At 43.9% G+C, this 15,012-nt stretch overlaps 1 protein-coding gene across 1 annotated transcript; it reads right to left on the bottom strand.

The window, feature by feature from the left end:
- Window positions 1-2,926: 2,926 nt before the first annotated feature.
- On the bottom strand, window positions 2,927-4,865 carry LOC309548035 (uncharacterized protein; the record flags this gene model as incomplete). Its single annotated transcript, XM_082248009.1, has 2 exons — window positions 2,927-3,721; window positions 4,536-4,865. 2 exons carry the CDS (start codon window positions 4,863-4,865, stop codon window positions 2,927-2,929), a joined length of 1,125 nt encoding a protein of 374 aa, XP_082104135.1.
- Between the last annotated feature and the right edge of the window lie 10,147 nt (window positions 4,866-15,012).

Below are 15,012 nucleotides of genomic sequence, written 5' to 3'. Positions count from 1 at the left end.
ACATAATGCATGAAATAAAGACACTTGAAACCAATTTCAAAATAACCATCAATTTATTGATGAACAATAAACAAAAACCGTAGTTGCGCATGTCCAGCACACAAACATTTCCCTATTTAGGATCTTAAAAGCTTGTACATATGTACATGAATATAGTTAGTAAATATGTACATACAGCCAAAATTTAACAGTACAAAAGTACATAAACAGTCACATAGTGCAATTTTATTTTTAATAAAGTGCAAGTCAGAGCAAGGGCCCTTTCACACAATCCAATGAGATTCGCCTGTCATGTTGTCAGGCGGAACTCATTGGAATGTTCCATGCATCCCCATAGGGCAGCGAATGTCAGTGGAAACATGTCCACTGACATCCGCTGCTATCCGACCCGATCAAAGCCTGACGGATGGAAATTATCATTTACATCTGTCAGGCGGATCGGATGGATATGATGAAAATGGACTGGTGGTCCCCAAAAGAGAACGGTGGGGTTCTGACAGCTCTGTCTCTGCACAAAGAGCAGAGAAAGAGCTGTCAGACACCTGCTCATAGGGGATTTGGGCGTGGACCCCCCTTTCAGCAGAATGGAGTACGTGGGTGCATGCGGACAGTGTGAATGGGCCCCTACTTTATAACAACCATTTTTATTTTTAAAGTGCCATAACGAAACATGGTCTTAAAAAAAAATTTTTGTTTCCAGAGTATTTAAACCTTTGCTAATTGGTCTATCACATCAGAAATCCTGCCTTGAACCAATTTCATTTTATTGCAAACTTTCTCAATATCTGAATTGATTTGCATTAAATCAGCAATCATGCGGTTTGCAGATGCAGAAGTGAATGAAGAACTGCCAGCAGTAGACATTGTAAAGCCTATAAGAAAACATGAAAAATCATAAAAATCACAGTCTAAACGTTATAATGAGCATACGTTTATGTGACATTTGGTTATGTACCTGAACTGGTGGCAATGCTGCTCCAATCACTGCCTTCAACTGGTGTGAGACATATCAGTGTTGTGTCAGTCGTCATCTCAGACTCTGCACTTGTCTGCTGTTCATTTCCCGCCTCTGCATGGGCCTTTCTAGAATGTCCTTTGAAAATTAATAAATACATGTATTTAACTTCAAATACTATACATATATTTAAATGCAATCACACTATGCATATTATTTCTGTATAGAAGACAAAAATACACTATAGATATGCATAGAAAATCACAATGATGCAAGCTGTGTAGTATGCACTCTCTGCATGCACATGTCACATGGCATATACAGAACATACACTCACACAGAAAAACCCAAGAACATCATACATTCTTGTTAAAAAGTTTATACTTACTTTTTTGAAGAATTTTCTTGATTTTCCTTAGCTGATGGGATTCTCTGGATTTTAAGTCAGACCAGCGTTTTCTCACTTGATCTTTAGTGCGTTCAACACCATGGTTTTTCTGTAGGACACGTAGAACTTTCTCCAGAATTTGATCTTTTCTCACATTTTTTTTAGGGTAGACTTGCTTCCGACAGTCATAATCCTTCTTTTGAAGAATGTTCACCATGTCCACCATCTCCTCCAAAGACATGTTGGTGGCTTTCTTCTTCCTGGGGCTTGTCACAATGGTTGTCTGGTGACCTTCTTCCACCTCCACGATTTCCTGCTCCTCATCTGTCCCAGATCTTTCGCTCTGAGAAGCTGCCATGTCTTGTCCCTCTGCCATGATTTCTCCCACAAGCCCCCGAAAGAAAGAAGAGGCGGGGCCTGTACATGGTATATAACGCACGTGCGCATTGCACGAATATGCAGCGACTTTTCGGGACGTAGGAAAGTCTATTCGTGCAGAGAACGCTGAACACACATCCCTGAGGTAAGTTCAAAATGCTGACTCTCCATTGCATATTTCACTTTTTCTACGGAAATACTGTGTTATAATGTAAATATATGCTATTTTATTACTGATAGAAGTCCTTTTGCAGTATAGGAGCTGTTCAAAAAGGCTAAAAATTAGACCTCACTCCTGTCCAAATTTATCTCAGTCACGATTCATGGCACATGGCTCATCCATTATATGAACAGGCTGCATGAAACTTGCATATCGTGTTAGTTCTATTGTCTTAAGTATTATTTATTCTTCTTATTTAGTCATTATTAATGTGCAAAATCATTATGTGTTATATTTTACACATGTATAACAAGGCTTTGCAAGGTAACTTAGTAAAATATATATATATATATTTTTTTTTTTTTAAAGGAAAATGCCTCTCACATTCACATCTACTGAGTTCCTTCCCCAATTCATTGATAAATACAGAGAATTTTCGTGCTTATGGGATGTGAAATCCAGGGATTATTCTAATAGATATAAGCGTGATGAGGCCATCAAAGAACTAAAGGAGCTATGTAAAGAGGTTTGCAAAGATCCAAATGACCTATATGTAAAGCACAAGATTGCTAACTTGCGGACTGTTTTTAAAAAGGAGTATAAAAAAATACAAGCATCCAAGAAATCTGGAGCAGGGGCTGATGATGTCTATGTCCCACGTTTGTGGTACTTCAAAGACCTGATGTTTCTTGCTGACACAGATGATCCAAGAGAGTCCCATTGCACTCTGCCACCAAGTGCAGCATCAGACTCCAGTTTGATATCTGACCCAGAAGCAGAGGAAATGTCACAGACACAGACACAGACTCAGACACAGGTATATCCAAATTTTCGTTTAATTCACAATATTTTTTCTTTGGGGGGGGGGGGGGGGGTTGGAGGGCCCAATGAAACAACTATAGGGTCAGGGGTCCTTCTGCCTCATGGGCCAGTCATAGTAGAATGTAACAAAAACTAGAATAAAGAATACTCATATATTGTATATGATTTATTAAGCTGTCTTTATTTAGAGCAAGTCATTTCTTACAAAATATAATACATATGATTATATGCGATCCTGCCATGCAACTGCACCACTACCCATAAAATAATCTGTGTAATGAATGCGATTTTGACGTGCATTTGCAGTTGGTAGCCTAGGCCTTGCAGGAGCTAAATTTACCATGCCACTGCTGTCATTTCGCCAATCACCTGGCACAATTGTGCCACTGGTAAGATCTTCAATATCAACTGCAGTTGATGGCATATATGACACAGTTGTGCTTCTTAAATAATTGTGTAACATACAGCAGCACTCCACTATTATGTCAATTTTTTCAACTGTAACATTAATGGCGGTGTGGAAAATGCGGAATCTGCTGGCCATGATCCCAAATGCATTTTCTACCACCCTTCTCGCCCTAGACAATCTATAATTAAAGATTTTCTGGGGAGCAGTTAAATTGCGCAAGGGATAGGGTTTCAACAGGTGTTCATGTAAGGCAAATGCATCGTCCCCAATGAACACAAAATTAAGGCCCTCAACTGTCTCACTGGAAGATGGAAGATGCAACATTCCTTCTTTTAATCGATGCATAAATGGACTGCGCTCTATCACACCTCCATCCGAGTTTCTTCCATTTTTCCCTATATCCAAGTACATAAATTCATATTTGGCATTCACAATTGCCATTAGAATTATGCTGAAGAACCCTTTATAGTTGTAAAAATAGGATCCTGAATGTGCTGGTGGTGTAATTCTCACATGTTTCCCATCAATTGCGCCACCACAATTGGGGAAATTCCACATGTCCTGGAATTCTTTGGCAACTTCTTTCCATTCTTCAGATTTAGAAGGAAACTGTTGGCAAGATAGAAAAAAATTAAAACATGTTTTAATGATAATTAGTGATCATATTTTCTTCTTAATTTTTTGTTTCTATAGGATACACCAAGCCCAGTATCAGAGCAGCCAGGAACATCAACTCAGAGAACTCAAAGAGGAAAGAAGAGAAATCTTGACTACGATACTGCCAGTTTGCTGAAGGATGCATCATCTATCATGAAGCAGAAAGATGATGAATGTGATGCTGTGGGTCATCTGGTTGCACACAAATTACGGAGAATGTCCATGGAGCAACGAGACATTTGTGAAGCTTTAATGCATAAAATGATTGCCATTGGACTAAAGGGCAATCTTACACCTAACACAGATATAATAGGGTATCAGGGATGTACATCTCCTCCACCTGTAACATCTGCTCCACCTGTAACATCTGCTCCACCTGTAACATCTGGCCAATATTGGCACCCAAATATGTCTCAATCACAGGGAAACCCAAGCTGGTCAGTGCGTCCTGAACCACCTCAAGGTTCTTGGTTTCATGGCCCCCAATACACAAATCTGTAAAAAAAAATTCTAGATATGTTGCTCAATATTATTGCATTTCTTTGGTGTATTTGTTCCTTTTTTATTGGTTATTGTTTAAGAATTATATATTTTCATAATAATGATTTGGAAATGGGTATGTATTGATTTAAGAAAATACCAACTTTTTCAGACAACCGTGTACAGGAAGTTACATATTTTTTTAATAAAATTGATGTACTCACAAAATTTGACTTATGTTTGCAGTAATATTCTTACTAATTTAAGTTGTAATTTTTATAATTACCTTTAAATACTGTGGCTGGAGCACCTTCACTATGGCCTGACACGTCTCAGGTATGATTCTTCCCAAGGATTGGGCAGAGATTCCAGTGGTGAACTTCAGGTCTTCATAAGACCTGCCTGTTGCCAAAAAACGCAGGGTTGCCATGAGCCTCTCCTCTGCACTAATAGATTTTCTCATGCAGGTGTCCTGTTTGGTGATATGTGGCTGCACAAGAGCTAATAGCATGTCAAAGGACTGCTGGGTCATCCGCAAATAATTACGGTAATCCTCAGGATTATTTTCTCTGAGGTTTGTTAGCAGGTTTACATGTGAAAATTGCTCTCGTTGCATGAGCCAGTCTTTGGCCCACACTCTGCTCTTCCTTCTATTTTTCTTCTTTTTCTTCTCCTCCTCCAAAGCAATCAATGCAATAACCATTGCTGCCATTTTCTGATTCCTATTATACCTCTTGAATGGCATTTTATTGCTGAGAATAGTCGTATGCTGTGGCGAATGATTGCTCTGTTCGCAAATGACACGATCCGACTTTTAACTGTAGGGGGAGTGCCCAGTGGAGGTGTGGTTAAAAGGTCAAGACAACATTGCATCACTTCCTATACTTGCAGAAGGAAGAAGTGTTTTGTCGTACGATTTTCGAATCACATTGATGGTACACTCGACGATGTGCACGACTGGCGCTTGCGTTTATCGAACGACAAATCGTACGAAATTCGAAACGTGTATGGCCTGCTTTAGATGGGGCCCAATGCAAATTTTGTACTTCTTTGCCTGATTTACAGTCCTATAGTGAACTTGAAATTTGTTAGAGAGTGCCAAACAAAGAGGTAATGTAGGACCATAAAAGCCTTCAAAAAATAGGTTTCATTTAAAGATTTTTTGCTGTGATGCCGCATTGATCAAATACATATGTCCCCATCATTATAACCTTTGAATGACATTTCAATATAACAAGTAATGTTGATCCTCCACAACTTATTGGTACTTAACCACTTAAGCCCTGGAAGATTTTACCCCCTTCCTGACCAGGGCCTATTTTGCGATTCGGCACTGTGTGATTTTAACGGAAAATTGCACGGTTGTGCGATGCTGTACCCAAATGAAATGGACGTCCTTTTTTTCCCCACAAACAGAGCTTTCTTTTGGTGGTATTTGATCACCTGTGCAATTTTTACTTTTTGCGCTGTAAACAAAAAAAGAGCGACAATTTTGAAAAAATAACAATATTTTTCAAATTTTTTTATATGAAATTCCAAAAAAAAAATGTAAAAATATTTTTTTTTTTTAACATTTTTGGCCAATTTGTTTTCTGCTACATATGTTTGGTAAAAAAAAAATTGCAATAAGCGTATTTTGATTGGTTTGCGCAAAAGTTATTGCGTTTACTAACTAAGGGAAAGATTTATGTCATTTTTGGTGGGGTTTTTTTTAACGAGTAATGGCGGCGATCTGCGATTTTTTTTTTTTGCGGGACTGCGACATTGCGGCGGACCGATCGGACCCTTGACTGACATTTTTGACACTTTTGGGGGTACCAGTGACATTACTATAGTAATCAGTGCTATACATATGCACTGTTACTGTAAAAATGACACTGGCAGGGAAAGGGTTAACTTTATTGGAGAGGCAGGGGTTAAATGTGTCCCTAGGGGCGTGCTTCTTACTGTAAATGGGCGTGGCTTTTGATGTAACCACAGAGACATACGATCCTAAATAGCAGGATCGTATGATCTCTGCAGTTACACCAGGGAGAATGACAGGCGGCTTTGTTTACATCAGCCGCCTGCCTTTCTCCCTCTGCAGCGGACGATCACAGGTGGCCGGCGGACATCCGAGCTGCCGGTCACTCGCACTGGAATGTCTGTGAATGAGCGGGGGCGGTAGCGCGCCCCCGGCGGCGCGCGCGCCCCCTATTGGCTCGTGGGCGAGTGACGTATATATACATCACTTTGCCCAGGAGGGGCTGACCGCCGCCGTATATATAGTCGTGCGGTGGTCGGCAAGTGGTTAAATAAGACAAAGCAAACAGTTAATTATACCATAGAAGTTATAAGCATCTCTAAAGCCTGACCCCTGGTTACTCTTTCTCTGCTCCTCCTCCCTGTTTCTTGTCTCTTTCATTTCAGAGCACTCCTCTACAGCAATATAATTTCTTTCAATTATTTTTATATATACTTTTTACCTGGGTGTCTTTAGTCTGATCACATGACATCATTGGTCTTTTTGTTCCTCCAGAGGTGGGTGTGTCCTCAATGCTAAAGAGTACAATGGAAAGAATGAAGTCAATCTCTAAAGAATTCTCCTCTGAGCCCTCTGAGTACAGGGTGGCTTCATGAAACCTCCCTCCCAGGAGGCCACATCCTTGACACCCTAGAATCACAGGAAGTGTACCAGTGCTGGATCACAGAGTTTCTGGGGGACAGTGCCAGAGGGGTGATAAGTATTTCATCCAGAGCTTTTTTATTTACCTACTGCAGAGCTGTTTGTTTTTATTCCGTTACCAAAACCTGGAGTTGGGCTTTAAGCTGACATAACTTTAGTAACCATAAATCTCAGCGTTTTAACAATTTCCACATCACCATTGCTCTTTTCACTTCATTATTGTATATGCTTACTATTATAAAGCTAAAAGTAATACATGTTAGTGACACTATAAAGACATTATATACATTAGGCAGTCTCTGCTTGGCTTCTACCCAATAGAAAGCAATACGTATTCAAACAAGTGTAGAGCAATTCTGTGAGGCTGCCACAAGCAACATCAAAAAGAACCCAATGTGGTTCTAGGGAGACTGGCTGATGAACCAACACTAGATTCTGCAGTGACCCATTTCTTTACAGCATTAATTTTAGCTAGAACAGATAAACCAACTTTTATCAGACTGATGAACGATGCAATAATATACTTAATTTAAACTGTATGAACAGGAAAATTAGTTTAAGTTTTGAAAGGAATAGGGAATAGATCTATAAGGTTATTTTTTTGCAATTTATGAAACAGCTTAGGAGATTTTCCTTCACTTCAAGTATTGCAATTTCAACAGGAAGTAAGAGGAAATCTTCCCAAAGTGAGAAAACCTTTAGAGAGTTGTCACCAGAACAATTGCCCTCCTATGAAAGAGTTCTCCTAACTAGTGTTGAGCGAACACGGACTGTATTATTCGTGTTCGTACCGAATAATTGGATTTTTGTTACCCGAACACGGACACGGACACTTTACTGTATGTTCGGGTAAATAATCCGTGTTCGGTCGTTTTATTTCCGGGTTTTGCATGTTTTGGCGCTCTTTTCATGGCGGGCTTTCAACAGCCAATCAACAATCGTTTAACTGGTGTGCCTTAAGCTATCCCAGCCATGCCTGCAAATGTATGAGTAGCTGTGATTGGCCGTCTGAAGCATGTGACCAAGTCTTTATAAGTTCGAGGCAGCCGCAGCGGCGTCATTCTGCTGCTTAGCTCAGGGACAGAGCACACATACGTGCTGGCTGCTGATTAGGGAAAGACAGGCAGGGAAAACGAATTGGTGTCCGGATAGAATTTAGGGTCAGGTCGGAGTGTTTAGGCAGGGCGAGTTGTAGGCATTTTAGGGATAGAGTCTGCTGAATTATAGGGTCAGTGTGTTCTACAAACTACAATCGATATTGCTGTGTGGTGTGGGATAGGAGATAGGCAGGTGTCAGTGATCCACATCCATTTTTCTGTGTGTGGGCTGCAGTGAACACAATCTTTTTGGGGTGCAGTGAACACAATCCTTTTGGGGTGCAGTGAACAAAATCTTTGTGGGGTACAGTGAACACAATCTTTGTGGGGTGCAGTGAAGACAATCCTTGTGGGGTGCAGTGAAGACAATCCTTGTGGGGTACAGTGAACACAATCTTTGTGGGGTGCAGTGAAGACAATCCTTTTGGGGTGCAGTGAACACAATCTTTGTGGGGTGCAGTGAACACAATCTTTGTGGGGTACAGTGAACAAAATCTTTGTGGGGTACAGTGAGCACAATCTTTGTGGGGTGCAGTGAAGACAATCCTTGTGGGGTGCAGTGAAGACAATCCTTGTGGGGTGCAGTGAACAAAATCTTTGGGGGGTACAGTGAACACAATCTTTGTGGGGTACAGTGAACACAATCTTTGTGGGGTGCAGTGAAGACAATCCTTGTGGGGTGCAGTGAAGACAATCCTTGTGGGGTGCAGTGAACAAAATCTTTGGGGGGTACAGTGAACACAATCTTTGTGGGGTACAGTGAACACAATCTTTGTGGGGTGCAGTGAAGACAATCCTTTTGGGGTGCAGTGAACACAATCTTTGTGGGGTACAGTGAACACAATCTTTGTGGGGTGCAGTGAAGACAATCCTTGTGGGGTGCAGTGAAGACAATCCTTGTGGGGTACAGTGAACACAATCTTTGTGGGGTGCAGTGAAGACAATCCTTTTGGGGTGCAGTGAACACAATCTTTGTGGGGTGCAGTGAACAAAATCTTTGTGGGGTACAGTGAACACAATCTTTGTGGGGTACAGTGAACACAATCTTTGTGGGGTGCAGTGAAGACAATCCTTGTGGGGTGCAGTGAAGACAATCCTTGTGGGGTGCAGTGAACAAAATCTTTGGGGGGTACAGTGAACACAATCTTTGTGGGGTACAGTGAACACAATCTTTGTGGGGTGCAGTGAAGACAATCCTTGTGGGGTGCAGTGAAGACAATCCTTGTGGGGTACAGTGAACACAATCTTTGTGGGGTGCAGTGAAGACAATCCTTTTGGGGTGCAGTGAAGACAATCTTTGTGGGGTGCAGTGAACAAAATCTTTGTGGGGTACAGTGAACACAATCTTTGTGGGGTGCAGTGAAGACAATCCTTGTGGGGTGCAGTGAAGACAATCCTTGTGGGGTGCAGTGAACAAAATCTTTGGGGGGTACAGTGAACACAATCTTTGTGGGGTACAGTGAACACAATCTTTGTGGGGTGCAGTGAAGACAATCCTTGTGGGGTACAGTGAACACAATCTTTGTGGGGTGCAGTGAAGACAATCCTTTTGGGGTGCAGTGAACACAATCTTTGTGGGGTGCAGTGAACAAAATCTTTGTGGGGTACAGTGAACACAATCTTTGTGGGGTACAGTGAACACAATCTTTGTGGGGTGCAGTGAAGACAATCCTTGTGGGGTGCAGTGAACAAAATCTTTGGGGGGTACAGTGAACACAATCTTTGTGGGGTACAGTGAACACAATCTTTGTGGGGTGCAGTGAAGAAAATCCTTTTGGGGTGCAGTGAACACAATCTTTGTGGGGTACAGTGAACACAATCTTTGTGGGGTGCAGTGAAGACAATCCTTGTGGGGTGCAGTGAAGACAATCCTTGTGGGGTGCAGTGAACAAAATCTTTGTGGGGTACAGTGAACACAATCTTTGTGGATTACAGTGAACACAATCTTTGTGGGGTGCAGTGAAGACAATCCTTTTGGGGTGCAGTGAACACAATCTTTGTGGGGTACAGTGAACACAATCCTTGTGGGGTGCAGTGAAGACAATCCTTGTGGGGTGCAGTGAAGACAATCCTTGTGGGGTGCAGTGATCAAAATCTTTGTGGGGTACAGTGAACACACTCTTTGTGGGGTACAGTGAACACAATCCTTGTGGGGTGCAGTGAAGACAATCCTTGTGGGGTACAGTGAACACAATCTTTGTGGGGTGCAGTGAAGACAATCCTTTTGGGGTGCAGTGAACACAATCTTTGTGGGGTACAGTGAACACAATCTTTGTGGGGTGCAGTGAAGACAATCCTTGTGGGGTGCAGTGAAGACAATCCTTGTGGGGTGCAGTGAACAAAATCTTTGGGGGGTACAGTGAGCACAATCTTTGTGGGGTACAGTGAACACAATCTTTGTGGGGTGCAGTGAAGACAATCCTTTTGGGGTGCAGTGAACACAATCTTTGTGGGGTACAGTGAACACAATCTTTGTGGGGTGCAGTGAAGACAATCCTTGTGGGGTGCAGTGAAGACAATCCTTGTGGGGTGCAGTGAACAAAATCTTTGTGGGGTACAGTGAACACAATCTTTGTGGGGTGCAGTGAACAAAATCTTTGGGGGGTACAGTGAACACAATCTTTGTGGATTACAGTGAACACAATCTTTGTGGGGTGCAGTGAAGACAATCCTTTTGGGGTGCAGTGAACACAATCTTTGTGGGGTACAGTGAACACAATCTCATACTTCTGAAGATTTGAGGGTGCTGCCTGTTTCATCCTCCTCCTCCTCATCCATCCTTTTAGGGGTACAAACAATAGTAATTGGGGCCTAGTGTGCTTCTGTACGTGTGAAAAACATACACTTTTTTTGATCATATTTCCTATTCCGCTATTCAATAAAAACCTTTGGGGATCAATTAAATTGCGGAATAGTCTGTGTCGGTACGTGTGAGATCCACCTTTCCAAGTTTTTGGGGTTCATCTCATACTTCTGAAGATTTGAGGGTGCTGCCTGTTCCATACTCCTCCTCCTCCTCCTCCTCCTCCATCCTTTTAGGTGTACAAACAATAGTAATTGGGGCCTAGTGTGCTTCTGTACGTGTGAGATACATACACTTTTTTTGATCATATTTCCTATTCCGCTATTCAATAAAAACCTTTGGGGATCAATTAAATTGAGGAATAGTCTGTGTCGGTACGTGTGAGATCCACCTTTCCAAGTTTTTGAGGTTCATCTCATACTTCTGAAGATTTGACGGTGCTGCCTGTTCCATACTCCTCCTCCTCCTCCTCCATCCTTTTAGGTGTACAAACAATAGTAATTGGGGCCTAGTGTGCTTCTGTACGTGTGAGATACATACACTTTTTTTGATCATATTTCCTATTCCGCTATTCAATAAAAACCTTTGGGGATCAATTAAATTGCGGAATAGTCTGTGTCGGTACGTGTGAGATCCACCTTTCCAAGTTTTTGGGGTTCATCTCATACTTCTGAAGCTTTGAGGGTGCTGCCTGTTCCATACTCCTCCTCCTCCTCCTCCATCCTTTTAGGTGTACAAACAATAGTAATTGGGGCCTAGTGTGCTTCTGTACGTGTGAGATACATACACTTTTTTTGATCATATTTCCTATTCCGCTATTCAATAAAAACCTTTGGGGATCAATTAAATTGCGGAATAGTCTGTGTCGGTACGTGTGAGATCCACCTTTCCAAGTTTTTGGGGTTCATCTCATACTTCTGAAGCTTTGAGGGTGCTGCCTGTTCCATACTCCTCCTCCTCCTCCTCCATCCTTTTAGGTGTACAAACAATAGTAATTGGGGCCTAGTGTGCTTCTGTACGTGTGAGATACATACACTTTTTTTGATCATATTTCCTATTCCGCTATTCAATAAAAACCTTTGGGGATCAATTAAATTGCGGAATAGTCTGTGTCGGTACGTGTGAGATCCACCTTTCCAAGTTTTTGGGGTTCATCTCATACTTCTGAAGCTTTGAGGGTGCTGCCTGTTCCATACTCCTCCTCCTCCTCCTCCATCCTTTTAGGTGTACAAACAATAGTAATTGGGGCCTAGTGTGCTTCTGTACGTGTGAGATACATACACTTTTTTTGATCATATTTCCTATTCCGCTATTCAATAAAAACCTTTGGGGATCAATTAAATTGCGGAATAGTCTGTGTCGGTACGTGTAAGATCCACCTTTCCAAGTTTTTGAGGTTCATGTCATACTTCTGAAGATTTGAGGGTGCTGCCTGTTCCAAACTCCTCTTCCTCATCCTCCCTTTAGGGTAGGAAAAAATTTAATCGGGCCTAGTCTGTGTTTGTACGTGTGAGATACACAGTTTTTTATCCTATTCCGCTATTCAATACACACCCTTTTGGTGTAAAAAACATTAAATTGCGGCATAGTTTGCATATTTGACTGTGAGATACACCCGTGCGATACTGTTGTTCTTTTGTTCTGCTATTCAATAACGACCTTTCTAGGGCAAGATCTTAAATTTCAGAAATATGAGGAGAGCGTAGGGGCCAAATAGGGGCCGTGGCCGGGGTCGTGGTGCTGCTGCTAGAGCTCCTGTTGCAAGGAGAGGACGTGGTCGATCTGTGCCAGCTACACGCACAAGTGAAACACCTTCCTCAAGTGTGAGTAGGCGACAGAACCTGCAGCAGTATTTGGTAGGGCATCATACGCCTCTAGAAGTGATGAGGCCAGAACACAGAGAGGCGATAGTAGATTGGTTTGCTGCTGACAGTGCCTCCAGTTCCTTCACATTGTCTCCCACCCAGTCTACTGCAGAAAGGTCAGAGTTGGCACCTGCAGCCAATGTCCAACCGTCTTTCACCTCACCCCCTTGCAAATCAGGCAAGCAGTCTGAGCCCCAAGCCATACAGCAGTCTCTTATTCTTTTTGAGGACTCTGTCAGCAGGGTTTCCCAGGGCCATCCACCTAGCCCTGCCCCAGAAGTGGAAGAGATTGAGTGCAGCGATGCCCAACCACTTATTTCTCAAGATGAGTACATGGAAGGACCATCACAGCACGTCTCCGATGATGATGAAACGCAGGTGCCAACTGCTGCGGCGTTCAGCATTGTGGAGACCGACAGGGAGGGCAGGGGTGAAGACTGGGTGGAAGATGATGTGGAGGACGATGAGGTCCTCGACCCCACATGGAATGAAGGTCATGCAGGTGACCTGAGTATTTTGGAGGAAGAGGCGGTGGTCGCACAGAGCCACCAGCACAGCAGAAGAGGGAGCAGGGTGCAGAAGCGGAGCGGCCGTGCCCTAGACACTACGCCTGCTACTGCCCAACGCAGCAAGGGAACGAGCGCACCAAAGTCAGCTCAAAAGAGTTCTCTAGCATGGAAGTTCTTTAGAAAATGTGCTGATGACAGGACACGAGTGGTTTGCACCCTGTGCAATCAGAGCCTGAAGCGAGGCATAAACCTTCTCAACCTGAGCACAACCTGCATGATCAGGCATCTAAGTGCAAAGCACGAGCTGCAGTGGAGTACACACCTTCAAAACCAAGAAACGTCTCTGGCTCATCCTGCTTCCTCTTCTGCTGCAGTCTCGGCCGCTCCAGCCACCTCTGTAGTCATACCGGCACCTGCCACCCCGCAAACAGACGATCTGTCAGCAACACCACCACCTGGGTCACCAACAACCATCTCCACAATGTCCCGTGGAAGTGTTCAGCTTTCCATCTCCCAAACACTTGAGGTAGAGGAAGTACCCCCCTACCCACCCGCGATCCCTGGCCCTGAATGCCAGCATTTCACAATTATTGGCCTTTGAAATGCTGTCATTCCGTCTGGTGGAGACGCACAGTTTTAAAAACCTTATGTCGGTGGCTGTCCCACAGTACGTCGTGCCCAGCCGCCACTACTTTTCCAGGCAAGCCATCCCTTCCCTGCACAACCAAGTGGGGGAAAAAATCAGGTGTGCACTGCGCAACGCCATCTGTGCCAAGGTCCACCTAACTACCGATACGTGGACCAGTAAGCACGGTCAGGGGCGTTATATCTCCCTAACGGCACACTGGGTAAATGCAGTGGCGGATGGGCCTGAGGCGGATAGCAATTTGGCGCATGTCCTTCCACCACCGAGGATTGCAGGGCGCTTCAGTTTGCCTCCTGTTCCTAACTCATCCTACTCCGCTACCTCATCCTCTACCGCCTCCTCATCCGGACAGCGTAATACCTTCACCACCAACTTCAGCACGGCCAGGGCTAAACGACAGCAGGCAGTTTTACAACTTGCCTGTTTGGGGGACAAACCACACACCGCGCAGGAGTTGTGGAGGAGCATGGAACAGCAGACAAATGAGTGGTTGCTGCCAGCGAGCCTCAAGCCCGGCCTGGTGGTGTGCGATAATGGGCGAAATCTCATAGCAGCTCTGGGCCTAGCCGGTTTGACGCACATCCCTTGCCTGGCGCATGTGCTGAATTTGGTGGTGCAGAGGTTCCTTAAAAACTACCCCGATATGTCAGAGCTGCTGCAGAAAGTGCGGGCCGTCTGTGCGCACTTTCGGCGTTCTCACCCTGCTGCTGCTCGCCTGGCAGCGCTGCAGCGTAACTTCGGCCTTCCCGCTCACCGTCTCATATGTGACGTGCCCACAAGGTGGAACTCCAACTTGCACATGCTGCAAAGACTGTGCGAGCAGCAGCAGGCTATAGTGGAGTTTCAGCTGCAGCACGTACGCGTGAGTCGCTCTGCGGAACAGCACCACTTCACCACCAATAACTGGGCCTCCATGCGAGACCTGTGTGCCTTGTTACGCTGTTTTGAGTACTCCACCAACATGGCCAGTGGCAATGACGCCGTTCTCAGCTTAACTATCCCACTTCTATGCCTCCTTGAAAAAACAATTCGGGCGATGATGGAAGAGGATGTGGCACAGGATGAGGAGGAGGAGGAGGAGGATGAAGAGGTAACATTTCAAAGGCTTTCAGGGCAGTCATTCGCAAGGGGCTCCGAGGGTGGGTTCCTGCACACACAAATGCCAGGGACACAATTGT

This window comes from Pelophylax lessonae (genome assembly GCF_965119305.1).
Source record: "Pelophylax lessonae genome assembly, chromosome: 2".
In the NCBI taxonomy this organism is placed as follows: domain Eukaryota; kingdom Metazoa; phylum Chordata; class Amphibia; order Anura; family Ranidae; genus Pelophylax; species Pelophylax lessonae.
The sequence above is the reverse complement of the archived record's forward strand: the minus strand, read 5'-3'. Positions and strand labels throughout refer to the sequence as shown.